Source organism: Balaenoptera musculus, chromosome 1, assembly GCF_009873245.2.
Source record: "Balaenoptera musculus isolate JJ_BM4_2016_0621 chromosome 1, mBalMus1.pri.v3, whole genome shotgun sequence".
NCBI lineage: Eukaryota > Metazoa > Chordata > Mammalia > Artiodactyla > Balaenopteridae > Balaenoptera > Balaenoptera musculus.
In genome coordinates, this window is record NC_045785.1 from 89,975,521 (window position 1) to 89,997,604 (window position 22,084).

At 35.0% G+C, this 22,084-nt stretch overlaps 1 protein-coding gene across 1 annotated transcript in view; it reads right to left on the reverse strand.

Moving 5' to 3' along the window:
• The window catches only part of OLFM3 (olfactomedin 3), a 194,985-nt gene extending 174,908 nt beyond the window's left edge, over positions 1-20,077 (reverse strand). The window contains exon 1 of the mRNA XM_036864400.1: positions 19,587-20,077. Coding sequence (XP_036720295.1) covers positions 19,587-19,655 — 69 coding nt within the window. The 5' untranslated portion in view covers positions 19,656-20,077. The remainder of the gene's footprint in view (positions 1-19,586) is intronic.
• Positions 20,078-22,084: the final 2,007 nt, after the last annotated feature.

Below are 22,084 nucleotides of genomic sequence, written 5' to 3' on the forward strand. Positions count from 1 at the left end.
CAATTGTTGAGGTTTTACTCTAGTAGTTACCAGATGAAGCTTTTCCTTTTTCATACACAAATACACATGCACACATACACAGGCACATGCTTTCATTTTCCATTTCCCATTTCTTAGTTCAACATCATTACATTACCTTACACATTCTTTTTACTCTATTGTACTGTCATCCAATAGCAAGGGAAATGAGAAGAATGTCACGGAGGTTTTTTTTTTTGGTTTTTGGTTTTTGTTTTGCTTTAGTCACATAAAACTAAACTTAACATTTTTCTTCTTTTATGTTTGTTGGATAATTAGAAAGACATCGTATAATTGATTAAGAGCCATATGTGAGCCGCGTCTTTATAAGCATATGCTAGAGCAGAAGTAAATTGCTAAATATAACAAACTACAAATTTCTTTCCATTAATGTAGTACACTGAAATAAGACTTTATTTTGGTTTCAGGATTTATGGAAGAAACAAAAGTGAACCCAGATTCCCTGTGTGTTTGAGGCTGAAATAACATGTCCTCTTGGACACTGGAAAATTGCCCTTTAGAACTGATAGCCCCCATATCAGTCAGTGAGACAACTTTCTTGTAGTGCTTTAAAAATATTCCAAGGTAATTTTCAGGATAGAGTTTTGACCCATTACAGTTAAAATATTTAACCCTGTTTGCTGTTAGCTTTGCCATTCTTTCCTGGTTGTACCATATCAACTTCTAAGGCTCAGTGGATGAGTCTTCCCTCAAGTACGATGTGACATCTAAGATAAATCTGGCCCAGAGTGAGGGGGAAGGGAGTGACACATCTTTCTACTTTCTACTATAATCTTTGTTGAATGCCCTCCAACTAGTTTATGGCTTTGCACATTTTCCACATCTGGAGATATTTGAACTTGCTAAACCTTTTCATAAAGTCAGTGAAAAAATAACTAGTTCCTGGGGAAAACTCAGACTTGTCTTTCAGTGTACATGAAAGAGTCATTATTGATTTACTGCAGACAGCAACATATGAGAAACTCACAATCAATCAACAGTGACATTCCCTCATGTCTACTCACTTCCCTGAAAATTTCTTTCACCTTTTCACTTTTATTGAAATCTCAGGTTTTCCTCTGAGTACGCAGCTGCTTCTAAAGTAATCTCAAGCCCTTTGCCACACTCCTCTACCACTAAGTCTGGCAGTGGAAAAGCCCTCGTTGCTCCTAATTTTCAGGACATTCTTTTTGTCTACCAATAACTCATTCTCACTTTCAGCTGATGCCCATGCTTTCTTCTTCACTGAGAAGAGAAAAGCAATTACAAGAGAGCTTCCACCTGCTTGCACTTCCTTATCTAAACTACCAACAGCATTTGTACACATATACTTTGTCTTTCTACTTGTTTCCATAGAATTCTCTGTGTTCCTATTTAAAACTAACCTCTCATAGATTATTCCAATCAGCATTATAGCATGGTGCTATATCTAATTTTAGATATCAGCAAAAACAAACATGTCTGATGCCATATCCTCCTCTAGGTATACCCAATTTCTCTTCTCTTCATAGCAAAACTCCTAGGAAGTCTTGTTTACATCTGTTGTCTCAAATTGCTCTTCTTCCATACTTTATTGAGTCCATTAGGATGAGGATTTTGCCACCATCTGTCTACTGAAACCACTTATCAATGTCATCAATGATTTCCATTTCTAAAGACTATGAATAATTTTCAATTTTCATATTACTTAGCCCATACGAAGCATATGATAATTTAGTAATTTAATAAATCTTTCTCCTTGAGACATTTTCTTCACATTGTTTTCAGGACAATATCTTCTTCTAGTTTTCTTCCTGTCTCATGAACTACTTCTCAGTCTATATTACTGGTTGTCCCTCAGTTTTTTAGCTCTAAATATTTGAGGCTTAGTGGTCCGGCTACTTCTCTTGGTGATCCCCTCCAGTTTCACCGACTCAAATACTGTCTAGATATTGATGATTCCCAAAATGATCTGTTCAGTCCAGACCTCTCTACTGGACTCCAAATACCAACTGCCTACTCAGCAACTCTACTCGGATGTCTAATAGACATATCAAACTTATCATGTCCAAAATCAAATTCCTGATCTCCTCTCCCAGTGTTTTTTTTTTGCATCTCAGGAAGCATATTTCTTTCCAGTGGCTTAAGTCAACAACCTTTCATAACCAATTTCTAGTGCATTCACACATTCTATTAGCCACCATCAACATTAACTTAGTTTTTTATACCACCTGGTCTCTCTACTTTTTCCCTTAACACTAGAAGTAAATTCTTCACACAGCAGCCAAAGTGGTCCTATAAAGACAAATGTATTTCATGCCCATCTATGCTTAAAACCCACTAAAATCTTCCCATCCCACTCAGAATCCAACAAACCACTTACAGGGATCCACGTGATCAGGCCTCATTTTCTGTTAGTCTTCTCCTTGCTCAATTTCCTTGTTCCTAGTCTCCTTGCCCTTTCCCAAAATTGCCATGTATGCTCTTGCTTTTCTAAATATGTACTTAAAATTTTCTCTGCTTGGAATTCTCTTCTCCCAGATATCTGTGTAGTTCACTCCCTCACCTTCTTCATGTTTTTGCTCAAGTAGCACATTTACTGTGGAACCTATTTGTCGCTACCCCGCAACATGCCACTGCCTCTCACTCTTCTTTGTTTCGTTTTTCTTCCACATAATGTATTACTTTGTGACATATATTTGCTTATTTATTTGTTTATTATTTTTTATTAGTCTGTAGTGTTATGAGGGCAGAGATTTTGTCTTGTTGATCACTGCTATATCTTTAGATTCCAGATAGTTCTAGGTACATGGCAGACATTCTAAAACTACATTGAAAATCTTTCACAAGTCCCTAGTGATGCACATGTCATGCAATCAGTGACTGGCTCCAAACCTCTATAACAGGCTTACCTTAGTCATTTTGTTGCCTTTGTTGCAACATGGCAACCCATTTTACATGTTTTGAACTTTGGGGCTTCAATTTTAACATTATGATGGGGTTTTATTGTATTTTGGGAATGAATAGACGAAAAGAAGAAAGAAATTAAGTGAAAAAGGAAGGAAGGAAGAAAGGAGGGGGAAAAGGAGGGAAAAGGAAAAACAAGAAAGACAGAAGAAAGAAATTCCTCTTAGTCCAAGATGAATAAGCTTTGAATCATGAAAAAAAAAACTGGTCAATAGAATTTTTTTTTTTTAATGAAGAGGTGTTTTTTTTTTTTAAATAAATCTATTTATTTATTTATTTATTTTTAGCTGTGTTGGGTCTTCGTTACTGCGCACGGGCTTTCTCTAGTTGTGGCAAGCGGGGGCTACTCTTTGTTGCGGTGTGCGTGCTTCTCCTTGTGGTGGCTTCTCTTACTGTGGAGCACGGGCTCTAGGTGTGCGGGCTTCAGTAATTGTGGAACTCGGGCTCAGTAGTTGTGGTTCATGGGCTCTAGAGTGCAGCCTCAGTAGTTGTGGCGCACAGGCTTAGTTGTTCCGTGGCATGTGGGATCTTCCCGGACCAGGGCTTGGACCCATGTCCCCTGCATTGGCAGGTGGATTCCTAACCACTGTGCTACCAGGGAAGTCCTTGGTCAATAGAATTTGAAATCAATGTGCAACTTGACTAAAAATTTAAGGTGATGCTAAATCGCAGACTGGTTTAACTAAGCCAAAATCATCTAGTAACCAGATGAAAATATAATACATCATTCACTTAGGGGAAACTATCCCGACAAGACTTGTGACCAAAGGATTTACAATAATTTTAATAATTGAGTAATAATAATTTTCACGCATGGTGGTGGTGATGCAATCCATGATTCAAAGAATCTTCAGTCACGACTTTCATGGGAGCCCAATCAGCGTGAAATGGACAAGGCAGGGACAGATAATCAAAATAAAATTGTAGAGATCTTGGGGTAAGGTATGTGTTGGGATTCTCAGTAATTTCTGTTTTGATAATTAAGATAGGTAGATGGTTACAGAACTAGCCTGGTAGATAGAGATGGGATTAGATAGATATAATACAGAGACACTTGGATATATAGCTGTATAGATTGTTTTAAATTTTATTACTGTGATGACTAATTTTAAGTATCAACTTGACTAGGCCATGGGGTGCACCTGTATTTCATCAAACATTACTTTGGGTGTGCCTGTGAGGGTGTTTCTGGATGGCACTAACAATTGAATTGGTAGACTGAGTAAAGCAGATTGCTCTCCCTGATGTATGTGGGCCTTGTCCAATCAGTTGAAGTCTTAAATAGAACAAAATGGCTGAGTAAGAGAAAATTCCTTCTGCCTAACTGCCTTTGAGCTGGGACATCAATTTTTTTTCCTGCCTTTGGACTCATACTAAAACATTGGCTCCTTCTATGTCTTGAGTCTGTAGTCTTTTTGACTGGAGCTACACCATTAGCTCCCCTGGGTCTCCAGCTTCTTGACTACAGCTCTTGGGAATTATCAGCCTCCATAATCACATAAATCAATTCCTTAAAATAAATATTTTTACATATGATGTATGCTGTATTATGTACACATATATTTTTTATATAAATATATGTTTGTGTATACACACACATACATCCTATTGGTTTTGTTTCTCTGGAGGACTCTAATGTAACTACATTTTGTTTTGTTTTTTGTTTTGGGTTAAGGTAATTAAAGTCCAGAAATATTTAAAAATCTGGTCAGGTTAAGTCTTAGACCCTTTAGGTAGTCATTTTTCTAAGAATTTAATGCCACCAATAGTTCTCTTTGTTTTTCATCTGCATCAGCTTCTCTTACTTCCCATATGATTAGCAGCAAAAGAGCTAAGTCACATAAAAACGTTCTTTAGTACTCACATGCTCTTTTACATCTCTGTGACTTCATACAGGCTGTTGCCTTTTAACGGAATACCCATCTTTTTCCTTTCATTGCCCAGCTGATCTTCCTTTAAGCATCACCTCCCTCAGGAAATTTTCTTTTATGTCCCAGTCTACTGAAGATGTCCATTCTCTATGCCCTACTTGCATCCCATACAAGTCACTGTTATAGGACATATTACAGTACTACAATTATTAGTATACCTATATGAGTTCTCCAGTAGAAAATATTAAGATCTTTTTGAGAATAGTAACCGTGCCTTTTTAAAATTGCTTTTATCTCCAACTCCTAGAACAGTGTCAGGTATGAATATTTGTTGAAAAAATTATTACAGTATGAATGCCAATGAACTACTTTATCATGTGTGATATTTAAGATCATTGATCATCATTCGTTTCTGGACTAATTATTTTCTCATATTACAAATTTTCTTAAAGCTAAAAACAAATCTCAATTATTTAAAATTAAATTAGCAAATTCAACAACGTTTTTCTTGACTGCATGTAAAAAGGTTGAATCCTGCTTATAGTATGTGGAATGTTACTAAGCAATCATCATGTTTGACTGCGCCTTTATTTGTGTAACATGAATTGGTTCTCTAAACAAAATCGCTTTCAAAATCAGCACTGAAGACATGCCAATGTCTTTAGTAAATCAAATTTGACTGATGAAAAAGAAGGAGCTGTCATCATCATTTTACTGAATCATTTATTGGTAGAGAGTTAGTATTTTCACCATAGATTATAAATCCAGGACAAAGAATCTGGAATCAAATGCTTTTAAAAAGTCCTATGCTGGCAAAGACATGAAATGAAATCCACTCAATTCTTAGGTTGAGGGTGAGATTCTATAGGCAGATTTTACCTAACAACAACAACAAACATCACTTTGTGTCTTATAAATATCAACTAGGGGACACAGTAACCTATCATGTAATTCAGTTAGGGTTATGTGTAATCTAGTAAGTCTTCTTTAGTAAGCGATTTTTACTTTCTATACTACCTTTATAATTTTTAGACCTCGCTGTAATTTCATATCTGTGGTCTTTCTAATCTTAATATTCACCAGTACAGACTAGCATTATTTGGCTTACTTACATTTTGTATTTACATATTAATTATTATCATCTAGACTAATGTATTAATTTCCTGTTGCTGCTATAACAAATTACTGTAAACTTAGTGATTTTAAACACACAAATTTAGTATCCTATGGTTCTGGAGGGCAGAAGTCTGAAATAAATCTTATGAGGTTAAAATCAAAATGTCAGCAAGGCTGTATTCCTTTATGGAAACTCTACAGAAAAATCCATTTTCTTGGCCTTTCAGTTTCTAGAGGTGGCTTGCATTGCTTGGCTTTTGGCCCCTTCCTGCATCTTTAAAGTGCTTCTTTCTCATCTCTGCTTCTGTCATCTTCTCTTCTTTTTCTGACTCTGAGCATCAATCCTTCCTCTTATAAGGACTGTTTTTTGTAAAAAAAAAAAAAGAAAAAAAATTGTATGTTTTAAAAAAATTTTTTGATTTATATTGGAGTATAGCTGTTTAACAATGTTGTGTTAGTTCAGGTGTACAGCAAAGTGATTCAGTTATACATATACATATATCTATTCTTTTTCAAATTATTTTCTCATTTAGGTTATTACAGTATATTGACCAGAGTTGCCTGTGCTAAAGAGTAGGTCCTTGTTGGTTACCTATTTTAAATATAGTAGTGTATATAGGTCAGTCCCAAACTCCCAATTTATCCTTCTCCCCTACCTTTCCCCTTCGGTAACCATAAGTTTTTTTTCTAAGTCTGTGAGTCTGTTTCTGTTTTGTAAATAAGTTCATTTGTGTCATATTTTTGATTCCTCATATAAGCGATATCATATGATATTTGTCTTTCTCTGTCTGACTTACTTCACTTAGTATGATAATATCCAGGTCCATCCATGTTGCTGCAAATGGCTTTATTTCATTCCTTTTAATGGCTGAGTAATATTGCACTGTATATATGTAACACATCTTCTTTATCCATTCCTCTCTTGATGGACATTTAGGTTGCTTCCATGTCTTGGCTATTGTAAGCAGCACTGCAATGAACATTGGGATCCATGTATCCTTTCGAACCATGTTTTCTCCAGATATATGCCCAGGAATGGGATTGCTGGATTATATGGTGGCTCTATTTATCTTTTTTAGGGAACCTCCATACTGTTCTCTGTAGTAGCTGTACCAATTTACATTTCCACCAACAGTGTAGGAGGGTTCCCTTTTCTCCACACCCTCTTCAGCATTTATTGTTTGTAGACTTTTTAATGATCACCATTCTGATTGGTGTGAGGTCTATCTCATTGTAGATTTGATTTGCATTTCTCTAATACTTAGCAGTGTTGAGCATCTCTTCAAGTGCCTCTTGGCCATCTGTATGTCTTCTTTGGAGAAATGTCTATTTAGGTCTTCTGCCCATTTTTTGATTGGGTTGTTTGTTTTTTGATATTGAGCTGCATGAGCTATTTGTAAGTTTTGGAGATAATCTCTTGGTTGCCTTCATTTGCAAATATTTTCTCCCATTCTATAGCTTGTCTTTTCATTTTGTTTATGGTTTCCTTTGCTGTACAAAAAAGGGCCTTTTTGATTACATGATCCCATCAGAAAATCCAGGATAATCTTCCCATCTCAAGTTTCTTAATTTAGTCAAATCTACAAATTGCCTTTGGCTATATAAGGTAACATATTCATAAGTTCTGTGGATTAGGATATGAACATCTTTGGGAGGACATTATTCTGTCTACTACAGTCCATGTACTTTTTTTTCTTTCTATATTTAGCCACATAAAGAATTGTAACTCAGTATTAGAAGATATCATTGGAAGTCATAACTCAATAAAAAAACTTTCTAATAATTATTTTTGATTAAAAATAGTCTAATTACTTGAATACTATCCTACTCCCCAATATTAGAAACACATAGACATAAGCTAGCTAACCATCCATCAGTTATGTTATAGAGGAGATTTTTGCCTTTATGCAGAATTAAAATAGATGGCCTTTATATTTCCTGTAACTCTAAGAGTCTCTTTAGTTTAACTATTGTCAGATAAAGACAGTAGATACACAATGTCGTTCACTCATTTATTTTTCATTAAATCTTCTAAAGCTAATGAAAGGGAATGATACAAAATAAATGTAAAATATGCTGTAATGCTTGGGATATGGAATGACCTTATACGTTTTGACATGTATTTTTTTGTGTTACTACGTGTGTACAACTGAATGGTTATAGTCTGCTCAATGACATAACTTTGATTTTCAGCAGTAAAGTAGAAGAAGCCTAGATTGTATCCTTAATTTTAACAATCTGAGAGTCTGTGAGCAGAAGGAAGGAGGATGAAAGGGTGATGAACTACATTTAGAAGAGATGAATGTGCCCCATTTTAGGATGACCTTCCAATACAAAAGAGCATTTTGTTCAGCATCCTTAATTTTTACATGAGGAAATGGAAACCAGAAAAGTTTAGTGAGTTGCCCAAAGCCATACAACTAGATAGTTGCAGAGCTGATATTAAGCCTCAGATTTTCTAACTCCTAATTTAGTACTCTGTTCACTCCACTATGAACTTTCTAATTTCCTAATTATTATATAATTTGCTTGGAATTTGATATGGTTTCTCTCTTCCTTTGTCTTCATTTTACATGTTAAATTAATATTAATTAGGTTGAGTCCCTTGAGAGGTATCTTTTCCAAAAGCAATGACCATGTACAAATGGACAAAATGAAGTATGTTTCTATTTTATTTCTATGTGCAGTGTTTAGATGCAAATAAAGAAAGGAAAAGGTATTTAAGAACGCTTTCATGCCTTTTTCTTCCTTCTATTTCTTCTTACCAAGAGATATTAAAGATCAGTTGAACTAAATTAGAGACCCTATTTTAAACAGTTAGTAATAGAAGGGCATCCAGGTCTCAGATTAATGAATGCAGTCATTGTGTAGGAGTTTGTGTGTGTGTGTGTGTGTGCGTGTGTGTGTGTGGTGTTGGCAGGGGGCAATAAACGTCACTTGAAATGCTTAAATAAGCATTGGCAGATGTGTTGTATACATCATCTATAGAAGCTGCATCTTGATGTGTAAATAAATGCTTACCTCCCCTCAATTTTTCTTTTTCTTTTAACTATATTTGAATGTGTTCACCTTCCTGCTGCATGTAAGCTCATTTATAATTTCATCACTTCTTAATATCCATTTTTATTTTAGGACAGATATTTAGATTTGGAGTCTTTTCTTGCTTTGCCTGACAGGGAAGTCATCATGCTTTGGCACCAATGGGGGCACTACTAATAAATATTGACTCCTTCAACCCACTTGATTCCTTACTCTCAAGTATCATATGCCCTGTTTTTTTTTTTTTTTAATAATTTTACATTTATTTATTTATTTTACTTTTTTTTTTTTTTTTTGGCTGTGTTGGGTCTTCGTTTCTGTGCGAGGGCTTTCTCTAGTTGCAGCAAGCGGGGGCCACTCTTCATCGCGGTGCGCGGACCTCTCACTGCTGCGGCCTCTCTTGTTGCGGAGCACAGGCTCCAGACGCGCAGGCTCAGTAGTTGTGGCTCACGGGCCTAGTTGCTTCGCGGATGTGGGATCCTCCCAGACCGGGGCTCGAACCCGTGTCCCCGGCATTGACAGGCAGATTCTCAACCACTGCACCACCAGGGAAGCCCATATGCCCTGTTTTGAGTCACTGTATGTTACAATAACTAACTACCTCTTTGGCATGAGCTTCATAGCACTCTGTACATTTCCTCCTACTTATCCCTGGAATCTTTTAAGGTATATGGCAGTCAAACTAGAGTCATTTTATTCCCTGACTTGGTCTAGCATTCAGCTTATTTTAAAGAAGAATACATCTTTAGCAGAATATAAATAGTAAACAACAAGTATAGTAAAAAGTCTTTAGTGTGTCTTGAGCTGGATAATATTTCAGTTTGTTTAGTACTACAATAATATGCACTAAGATGTAGTAATCATGCCCCAAAACACATGTAGGTGTGAAGATACTCACCAGATAAACAGTTCCATAAGCAGCCATAGACATAGATCATTCCCAGAAGCAACGGCGTCTTTTGTAAGGCAACATTTCATCAGTGACATTTTGGTGCCAGTGAATCAACATATCCAGTACTGATCTCTATTTGAAGAAATCCTGCCTTTTGGAACTGGTCCCTCTAGTAATGCTATTTAAATCATCAGGGGATAATCCTTCTTAATCACATTCAATTTAGCTGGAAAAATGAAAAGGATCTTCTATTCAATTTATGCCCTTTCTATGGAGTTATCTAGATAGCTGTTTATTTGTGCTGTTGAAACAATTTTATTACTGATATTTCTTTTCAGAGCATTTTAACTTACAAAGTTAATTATAAAAATTTGAATTTCTGATTATATTTAATTCAGAAAAATCTAACTCTACTTCTATTTGCTTTTAATCATTTAACTTTATTCTCTTTGGGAGTGTTGTGCTCATTTAGTAATGCAGTACAAATATGGAGCCAATACTACTTCTCTTTCTATTGTGATATTATAAGAATATATAGTAAGATAATAATTTCAATGGAATATTTTAGATCCTTAAAAAAATAACTCAGTCCCTAAAAGAGGTGGAGAAATATAGGTAATATACTAATTTATCCAATAAGGTAAGACATTACATAAAATAAAGATAGTCAAAACAATAAGCACACATTAATAAAATGTTTAGACTCATAAACTTATGCAAATAAAATGGACACTTATACATACACCAAGGAATAAGAGGATATGCTAACTTTGCCAGCAAGCATCATGAAACACAGCAAGTAATTCACAAGAGTATTGAATTTGTAGCATCCCAGAGAGTTACCAAAAGTCAAAAATAGCACTAAGGTTGGTGAGGTAAGACAGGAAATTAATCAAAAATTTAAAAAGACATCATCTTGCAGCATTCTTCAAGATAAATAACCTGATATGAATTCCAAGCCCTTAAAAACAAGGTTCTTAAAATTAGTTTTACTTCCCTACCCCTAATATATTGTCTGATGAGAGCATGGGCCAAAAACACAGATTATATCCATAAGTCATTTAGCCTAGGATTTTAACGTTTTTTCTTCATCTATTCATTTGTTCATTCAACAAATGTTGATAAATATTATATCTGAATAGGCACTGTGCTAGTTGATAGATAGGAAATGATAAGATCATGATCAAGACACAGAGCCTGCCCTCAGCTACGTTATAATTTAGTAGGGGAGACACAGTATAATAAATACCCAGTTTTTTAAAAAAAGAAAGTGGTAAGTATAGTAAGAGTGATTGGAAATAGAGTGTTTTATAAATCTTGGAGGGGAAGAAATACAATTCAGTCTGTGTTCATTGAACACCTATTCTGTGTCAGACACAGTGCCAGTGGCTGTAGATGTAAAGATACATAAAACATCATTCTTTTCTTATAGGAGTTCTTAGTTTATTAGGATTATCTCCTCCTGGGGTGCAGGGCATGTCAGGAAAGGATTTATGGAAGAAATGATATTTGAGTTGCATCTTAAAATATAGGTAAATTCTTGACATATGGAGAAGAAGAATAGAGCTTTCCAGGGAGAGGCAAAAGCATGAACATAGCAGCATCTGTGATCCTTTTCTCTGAATTTATTTTTATTCTGCTGAAGGCTTGGTATGAGAATAACAGAAGTCATAGCTTTGTGATTATGCTTTACAACACCTGTTTTTAAAGCACAAAAGATGTATTTTTAGAAAAATTTATTGTTTTGACAATATTTTTGAGTATTTTTATTAGCACCGTTTAAATTACTGGCACTATTGATAGAGTTGGTCTTATTTTGTTTTTGTGTCTTGGACCCCTCTTTCCCCAAAATGGTTTGCAACCTCTTGAGTAAGTAACAAGTGAGTTAAAAGTTAAACTTCACTAAGGTATGGTGTGCAGGTATTTTTGAAATAGTGTATTTCTTCTTAAATATTAGTTGTTCATGGGTAGGGTCTATCCTAGATATTATACAATTGCTCTCATCTATTTTTGCCCTTCGTATGAGAGAATCAATTCTTGAGTTACTCAGGTGGACTTGCATTTGGATGAACAGCATCAGGAGAAATGCTATTGTGTCTAATTAAGGGTCAGGTCTTTTCAAGGATTTTATAGAAGTTTCTATTGAGAAAAGCAGGGAAACCAGTATAAACAGAGTGACTGAAAAAGCAATCCAAGAGAAAAGAGCAAAGAAATTGTTTTCATAGAAACGATCATTTCTCTATTACTGCTATGGTCTGAATGTTTGTCTCCCCCCAAATTCATATGTTGATATCCTGATGCCCAAGGTGATGGTATAAGGAGGTGGGACCTTTGGGAGGTGATTATGTCATGAGAGTGAAGCCCTCAGGTCTCACAAATTTATGATCTTATAAGCTATACTCTACAAAAGAATCTGCTAATTTTTAATGAATGATCAAATAGTATTAAACAGAATATCTTAGTCTGTTTGGACTACTATAACAAAATACCCCAGACTGGGCAGCTTATAAACAGTTACTTATTTCTCACAATTCTGAAGGCTGAAAGTTCAAGGTCAAGGTACCAGCATGGTCAGGTGAGCTCCTTCTTCCAGGTTGTAGACTTCTCTTTATATTCTCACATGGTGAAAAGAGTGAGCTGTCTCTCTGTGGTCTTATATAAGAGCACTAATCTCATTCATGAGGGCTCCATTCACATAACTCAGTCACGTCCCAAAGGCACCATATCTTAATATCATCACATTGGGATTAGGTTTCAACATATGACTTGTGGGAAGGGGAGGGGGCACACACATACTGACTATAGCATAGAGTCATCCTAGAGTTTAACAAAGAAGTTTTAAGAACATGTAGATTTTTTGTTCTGGTTCTGCAAAAAATGCCATTGATAATTTGATAGGGATTGCATTGAATCTGTAGATTGCCTTGGTTAGTATAGTCATTTTGACAGTACTGATTCTTCCAATCTAAGAACATGGTGTATCTTTCCATTTGTGTCATCTTCAGTTTCTTTCATCAGCATCTCATAGTTTTCGGAGTACAAGTCTTTTGCCTCCTTAGGTAGGTTTATTCCTAGGTATTTTATTCTTTTTGATGTGATGGTAAATGGGATTGTTTCCTTAATTTCTCCTTCTAATCTTTCATTGTTAGTATATAGAAATGCAAGAGAGTTCTGTGTATTAATTTTGTATCCTGCAACTTTACTGAATTCATTGATGAGCTCTGATAGTTTTCTGGTAGCATCTTTAGTATTTTCTGTGTATAATATCATATTTCTATGGAAACACAAAAGACATCAAATAGCCAAAGCAGTCTTGAGAAAGACAAATGGAGCTGGAGGAAGCAGGCTCCCTGACTTCAGACTATACTATAAAGCTACAATAATCAAAAAAGTATGGTACTGGCACAAAGATGGACTTACAGATTAATGGAACAAGATAGAAAGCCAGAAATAAACTCACACACCTATGATCAATTAATCTATGACAATGGAGGCAGGATATACAATGGAGAAAAGACAGTCTCTTCAATAATTGGTGCTGGGAAAACTGGACAGCTACATGTAAAAGAATGAAATTAGAACATTCTGTAACACCATACACAAAAATAAACTCAAAATGGGTTGAGACCTAAATATGAGACCAGATACTATAAAACTCTTAGAGGAAAACATAGGCAGAACACTCTTTGACATAAACTGCAGTGATATCTTTATGGATCCACCTCCTAGGGTAATGAAAATAAAAACAAAAATAAACAAATGGGTCTAATTAAACTTAAGAGCTTTTGCACAACAAAGGAAACCATAAACAAAACAAAAAGACAACATACAGAATAGGAGAAAATATTTGCAAACGAAGCGACCAACAAGGGATTAAGCTCCAAACTACACAAACAGCTCATGCAGCTTAATATCAAAAAATAAATGACCCAATCAAAAGAAATGGGCAGAAGATCTAAATAGACATTTCTCCAAAGAATACATACAGATGGCCAAGAAGCACATGAAAAGATGCTCAGAATTGCTAAGTATTAGAGAAATGCAAATCAAAACTACAATGAGGGGCTTCCCTGGTGGCGCAGTGGTTGAGAATCTGCCTGCCAATGCAGGGGACACGGGTTCGAGCCCTGGTCTGGGAAGATTCCACATGCCACGGAGCAACTAGGCCCGTGAGCCACAATTACTGAGCCTGCGCGTCTGGAGTCTGTGCTCTGCAACAAGAGAGGCTGCGACAGTGAGAGGCCCGTGCACCATGATGAAGAGTGGCCCCCACTTGCCGCAACTAGAGAAAGCCCTCGCACAGAAACAAAGACCCAACACAGCCATAAATAAATAAATAAATAAATAAATAAACCCAAAGTTTAAAAAAAAAAACAAACAAACAAACTTCAGAATGGCCATCATCAAAAAGTCTACAAACAATAAATGCTGGAGAGGGTGTGGAGAAAAGGGAACCCTCCTACACTGTTGGTGGCAATGTAAATTGGTACAGCTACTATGGAGAACAATATGGAGGTTCCTTAAAAGGCTGAAAACAGAACTACCACATGATCCAGCAATCCCACTCCTGGGCATATATCCAGAGAAAACTGTAATTTGAAAATATACATGCACCCCAGTCTTCATTGCAGCACCATTTACAATAGCCAAGATATGGAAACAACCTAAATATCCATCGAGAGGGGAATGGATAAGAAGATGTGGTACATAAATACAATGGAATATTACTCAGCCATTAAAAAAAGGAAATAGTGCCATTTGCAGCAACATGGTTGGACCTAGAGATTGTCATACTGAGTGAAGTAAGTCAGACAGAGACAAATATCATATGATATCACTTATATGTGGAATCTAAAAAAATTATACAAATGAACTTATTTACAAAACAGAAACACAACATTGTAAATCAACTATGCTCCAATATAAAATTTAAAAAAGAGCATGTAGTTTCCTCATTTTACAGGTGAGAGCACTGAGATCATAGCTTTCCCAAAGTTATATATGTGTGTGTATTTGTTATATAATATAATATATAATAAACATACACAAGTATTTATTATATAATATATATATAATAAAACCACACATATATACATATCAGTGGCAAATTAGGGATGAAAAATGAGGGATTTTTTGTCTGAATCCTGACCCTTTTGTTTCTCACTCTTGTGCTGCTTTCCCTCCCAACAGAGAACGGATCATCACAATAGTCATCTTCTAAAGAGAATTGTTGCAAAATTACAAGGAATAAGAATTTTTTTAAAAAAATAAAGGAGCGCAGTACCATTTTAACCTTTTCAGGTTGCCAAGAGAAAGAGTTAAGAAAGAATATTTACATTCCAAACTAAATATTTAATTGGATTAAGAAGGATGGGATAAAAGGAGAGTAGCAAAGTCATTTGCACTTTCAAAACATAGGTGGGCTGTGTTGAGCTTTTCATTTTTTACCATATCCGGGTTTATTGGTATGTAATTACAGATCCTTGCCAGATGCCATCGATCCATATTTCCTGTTCTAATTTGAGTTGATCCTGTTGTACAGAGGATGTCTCTGGCATACAGGAGATACAGGAGAATATAGATTTTTAAGATGAATTTTAAAGCAAATTCATACTGATCTTAGTTTATTTCTATTGCTGTTTTTGCTTTTATCAATTTTATTTTAAAGTTATACGAAAATAAACTTTGACTAGATTTATGTACTAAAGCCACCTCTAGCCAATTTAGGTCTTTGATGATTTTGTTTTTAGCAATACCAAAACACAAAGGCAGTTATACATGGTATATTATGTTATGAAGCATATATCAATATAATTACTGAAATTCCCTTACTTCCCATTGTGTTTATATGGCTTAAAGCAACGTCTTATTTAAGGCAAGAGTTCTAATTGGCTGAGTTGTTTTAGATAGAAAAAACAGTTTGGTGTTGAAGATTATTGCTGAATCATTGTTTCACTTTATGTCTGTAGTGTCAGCAAGTACCATGGTGATAAGTTCTTTAATATATTTCTAAGTAAGGAGATAGTGAATGCTTTTTCAATCTAAGCAGGCTAGGGCATTTTGCAATATATTTATTACACAAGTATGACTGCTTAAAAGTATAACAGTCACTGCAATGTGTGGCTATGCCCATGTCATCTCTTTTTAACTGTTCCCCAAGTGTCTGACTCCAGTGTAAATGTTCTATTTGAAATCTGCACAGTCACATTTATACCTCCTTTCTTTATAATTCAGCATTGCAGAGCAGAGATATTCACAGTTCTGGTTCAAGGGATTACTGTTTTGTTATAATGTTCAAATAATGGTCTGCTAAAAATCTTCTTGTAAAAGAAAAAGAGGTTCACTCTCCTACTATCAAGGTCATTACTAAACTCTGTGCCTTCTGTTTAAAAGCACAGAGATGCCATCTAGCAGCCGCCCTCAGGAATTTCCTACACAGAAATAGTCCTTTCTCTATAAAACCGAGCAATAATTGAATTCTTACAAGCTTTTGGTTTTTCTTAATTTACTTATTGGATGAATGATGATTTGGCATATTGCCTGTAGTTCAGATACTCCATTACAAATGAAATTAATTAATATCTCTTAAAAAGGGCAAAGTGATATACCTATGAGTTTTTGTAAATGGAACTGGAAATTTGTTAATACGATTTTAATTAAGAAAACATAATTCTCATGATTTTCTTGAGAGGAAAATTGATAATCTGTCTATATAAAAATACAAATAATTGATTAGTATTGAATTGCCTTCCTTTACTGAAAGAAAGTACTAATCTTACCAATATTCTGGTATATTAAATGAGAGAAAAGAAAGTAAGTGGATGCTGAAAGTAAGTTCATCCTGTGAATATAAATGTTTGGGCATTTTTTTTTAATTTAAAAATAAAATTGACTTTCAAGTGATTTATCCTGCCGTAAGATGGTGATACCTAAGCACTTTATAAAACGTCATATATCTGTAAGTTTCAGTCTCAGGAAGAATGATCATAAACATAAATATTATATAATCTTCCATGAAATGGAATTGGTACTGTTGTTAGAAGCCTTTTTGTTTCAGATAAATTAATATATAATAAGCATGCTCTAAAATTTAGATTTCCAATATTTGATATATGTGACAATCCTATACCTAAAAAAGTCTATTCAATTTTAACAGCTCTACTATATTGCCAGTTTGTGTGTATCCATGCATGATTTATGTGTAGTATAAATATAAAATGTAATAACATAGAAGAATACTTAAATGAATTTATTTAAAAGTATGATTTTGAAATATATCAGTCCTAACATGTTATAAAAAAATTTTTTATTAGCTGTTTAGAATTTTTTTATATTTAAGTTTTATCACTTAATAATTATTTGTCCACAAACTGTGGTCTTTTGTGCTACTGTATTATTGGAATTTAATTTCAATTTTGCCAAACGTAATTTGCATCATGGATGTTAATTTTATTATCTAAACCTTTAAGTAGTTAGTAAAAAAATAAAATTTGAGAAAATTTCTATTTCATAAATTAATTGACAATCATTTTGAGAATTCAGTGGTGCCATTTGTGATTTGGGGGAGGGGAGATGATATAGTTTTGTGATTCTCAATAGTTTGATAAAACATAACAAAAGTAGTTTTATTCATTTTTTTAAAGCAAAATTTGTCTACTAGTCCAAAGACCTTTTTACAACATTAAAATCACTTGCTATGAACATTTTAATATTCTCTATATTGTCATATGTAGTATATAACAAATACCATCTGCTGTTCTTTGCATACTGTATTGCAATATCTAGAAACTGAAAAGGACAGTTTGAAAAGTTAATGTATGCCTTTCCTTTCCTGGATTTCTCAGCTCAGTTGTACCAAACAGCCAAAATTAAGTCTGAAGAAAAGTTTTCTGTTGTTGAATACATGGAAATAAACTTATTAATACTAGAAAAAGATCACGACTAAAAATAGGTCATTTATTTGGAGAATTTATCTCAATATTTATCAGAAGCTCTTTGTTGATATATTTTTAATTTGGGAAAGAATGGGATACAAGAAGTGAAGATATTTGTGCATTTGAAGATATCAGAACAATCAAATGAAACATGCAGTTGTTAGTAAAGCTCTGCATTTCTGAATTCATTTTAAAGAATGATAAAACTCACTTTAAGTCAAGTGACTTTCTATTCAGTAACTCAGTAATTAGCTTTGCTTTTTAAAAATGTTTTACCAAGAATATTTCAAATGAGATATATAGTAGAATGTGTTCAAAGTTGTAACGAACATAATATACTGAGAGTGGCAATGGAATATGTTACTATAGATCCAGAGAAAAAAATGAAATAAAAAGATTGAAAAATACGAAAGAAGAATCAACACTTTGTACCTAGATGTAAAATGCTTTAAAGATACACCTTAGTGTATGAAATATCCCATTAAGGATCCCAAAATTATTATTTTGTCTTAATATCACAACCATAGCTTTAAAAGGAAATGATCTTATTCTTATCAGGTCTCTCTAAATATGAAAAGTACACAAAAATAATTATAAGCATAGATGATATGATTCTAAATTTTCACTATATACTATATTAGGCCTAGAAATATTCAGTCAACCACAGTATTAGGCTATGCTTGGTTACATCTTAGTTCAAGTATGAAAAGAAACAATTTCTCTACACTACACAGTTATTTTAAAATAACTTTACAATATTCCAAAATACAACTTTAAATGGTTTTAGAACATGACATCATTTCTCCTATTGTGTCAAATTGCTCTTGACCAGTTAAAGAAGTAAAATAATTTCTGAAATTGTATTCCCTTACTCTTTTTACTAGATGCATTATATCTGATTCCAGATAGTTATGATTTTCTTAGAATGCTGAAGCTCTCAAATTATCTCTTTATGCTCAAGACTTTTCTCATACACTGCTGAAAATATTTCTCCATATTTTCTGATTTTTTTAATCAAAAGAGGTTAGCATTCACTTTAATTGCCAGTACTGGATAATTTTCAGAGTTCAGCAGATATGAGACAACTCATCCTTCCTATTGCCCTCCTTAGTTTGAAAGGATTCTCACTTCCTGTTTCTTAACACTGGTAATCAGAACTTCCTCAGTGCTCCGTAATTTCCTTAATGAAAAGAGAGAAACAAACACAAGCCCCTTTCACCAATGCCTCTCAACCACGGCAGAGAGTAGAGCTCTGCTGCTCTGCCCTGTGTGTTACAAGCAGCATCCCAAATGTTTTGGACACAAACCGCAGCACGTCTGCGATGGGAGGATTATTGACCAGGATCAGCTGGAAAACGCTTCTCTGCTTTCAACAAAGAAACGGTTCACCATCTCCTAATACATGATTACAAATTGCATTATTTTAACTGCAAAGTCCTTTGCATTACCCGTCCGACTTCAGAAGAGAACATTAAACACTTGGATACCAAATAAGCTAAATTCTCCCAAGAGCCGCATTGCCCGCTGCCCATACACATTATATTCGCTCCTGGTCCCTCCCCCCTCTCTCCGGGACTCTACCTTGTGGAGCTATTCCTCGGGTAGTTCACCTTGTTATCTTCCAAGCAGTGGGGATACGCCAGACACCACAAGGTAGCTGGAAGAGCTGTCTTTCATGCTGCTTTTTTTTTGCACAATTAAATGCATTTTTGGTCGGTCTGTTACATATTGCACATTTATTTCAAACAAGAGTTAAAATATTGCCCATACCTTGGAAGGGTCTAATCCAGCAAGCAAAGACAGCAGCAGGAGATTGAGTAGGTTGGATGCCGCCTGCATTCTGATCTGGGTTTTTGCCCCTGTTTACTCTCTTTCATGTAGCCACTCCACTCTCACTGCGGAGACCTTTCCCTTCGTCAGTTGCACTTTCTGCCTGCCAGTCAGAGCTGAGTGGAGAAGAGGCGGCGGCAGTAGTAGCAGCAGCAGCGATAGCAGTAGCGGCAGTAGCGGCAGCCGCCCTGGGGGGCGATCATTCCGCAGGCATTCTCAGGGCTGGGAGTCCGCGAGCTCTAGGAGTGGATAGAGCTGCAGTGGTCGCTGACCGAGGTGCTGAAGCTCCTCCAAGCCGCGCTCCCCAATTTACCTTTTCTCTCCTGCGGCTATATAGCCAGACTACCTCAAAAGTTTTGACCCAAGAAAAAGATAAAGGGAGTAACAGCTGAGAGAGGTGTGGAGACCTGGACAACGGATATGACATCACTACAGCTCCTTGGGGCTTGGGGAGATATTTTGTGGGAAATTTGTTATCCAAACAAGGATTGACTCTCCTGCTCCAGTTCAGCATTCGCTGGTATCTTGATCTTCAGAGAATTAAAGTCAGCTAGATACAGGATTACGAAACAAATAGTGCCTGGAATCGTCTGCTGTCATTGACAGAGGACTTGTTATTGTATTTAGTGCTTTAAAGAAAGTTTGCAATGCAGACTATCAATGTGTATTTTGTGTTCAAGGTACACAGTCTATAGCTATTATATATGCATATATGCACTGTCATTTATAACTAGCCTATTGAAATAATCTATTTGGTTAAATATTCATGTGTTTTTATCTATCTAGGGCTTTTGGTCACCTAAAATACTACGCATAAATAAATGAAGAGGCTTTCTTTTCTTTTTTTTTTTTTTCTTGTAAGTGGGATATTCCACTAGTGACCCCACACAGCTGAAATCTCTCCTCCTCACACACAGCCATACCCAGAAATGTAGTTTCCCTGTCAACCTGAGGTAGAATTCAGTGATGGGTGGACAGTGGGATGGGAAAAGCATTATTTCTAAGCTTCCAAATACTTGTTTTCTAGAGCTCAAGAAAAGAGGTAGCTGCCTCACAAGAGCAAAGAAAGAGTAAATGACAAATTAACTTTCTCATACACCCTGCATCACCTAACTATACTCAAGAAACTTTTTTTTTTTTTTTGTAGCTGGAAAATGTGTTTTCCATAAGATAAAAAGATGGGGAAGAGTTGTCAACCACCCTCTCATACAATTACACCTCTAATACAACTTGAGTTTTGTCTTCTGTTGATTTTTCTAGAAGTTATATTTCTTAAGGACTACAGTAAATGAACTAGAGATATGGGCATTTCTTCTACATTAAGAAGAGGATAAATTGTTTGAGATATCAGACACATACTGTGTATAAATCTCTACAATCTTTTACTGAAAACTCTTCATGTATATATAATGTATATTTTAAATTCAAGAAATCTCAATTAGGATTCAAATACTTTTGAAAGTTATAATCCCCAAGGATTTGCATCATATTGCATCTGTTTTTATCCTGATATGATGAATATGAGTGCATGTGTGTATGATTACTTGAGGCTTTTTTTCCCATAAAACATCAATAACAAGAAGAAAAATAAATTTGAAAATTTCTTTTGAAGAGATGGATCACGCATAAAAAAGAGATTGCAGAATAGCAGAAAGAAGGTGGAATTATTTGAGGGTTTTTAGTTTAATGATAACCCTAGCAATCATAACCACAGTTTGAAATTTCCATTATCTCATAGCAGAAACAGAAAACAGAACTTTTCTATTGAGGTAATAGATAAAACTACAGAGTTATGTCTGACACTCTTTGGGATAACTTTCTAGAGCATGTTTGAGGCTAACTCTGTCTTTCTCTTTTTACATTTGTTTCCCTATCTATCTATCTATCTATCATCAAGGGTAAATCAGCATAGAGTATTTTTCAATGATCCATACATAAAAATTGTTGGGAATTTTATTCTGCACCCATTTTCAAACCTTTCAAATCACTGCACAATTTGAAAATGAGTTTATAGAGGTACAGTAGCTGGGTGGTTATAATAGTGCATTAATACTTAATACAACATGATTGTTTGATTATTTGTTTTTACTTATGCTTTTCACTCTTCTCAGAATGTCTTCTACAATCTTTTTCCATCTCCACCTCTCAGCAGGCAGGGCAGCATACTTATTTGAGTACAGGAAGCTGTATTTAACAGACACACAAAATATGAAAACATAATCATATGAAGCCTCAAGGTCAACTGCTATTCTTTTAATGATATGAATATTTTTTCTGGGAATAAAAATTATTCTGATCTCATACATGTATGGTCCAATATTAATGATTGGACCAAAACTCCTACATAAGCACATTTTTTCCCCTGTAACTCTCCATTTCCCTATATTTCATGGTACTGGAGATCATTTGTAACAAGCAGTTAATAAGAAGACAAATTC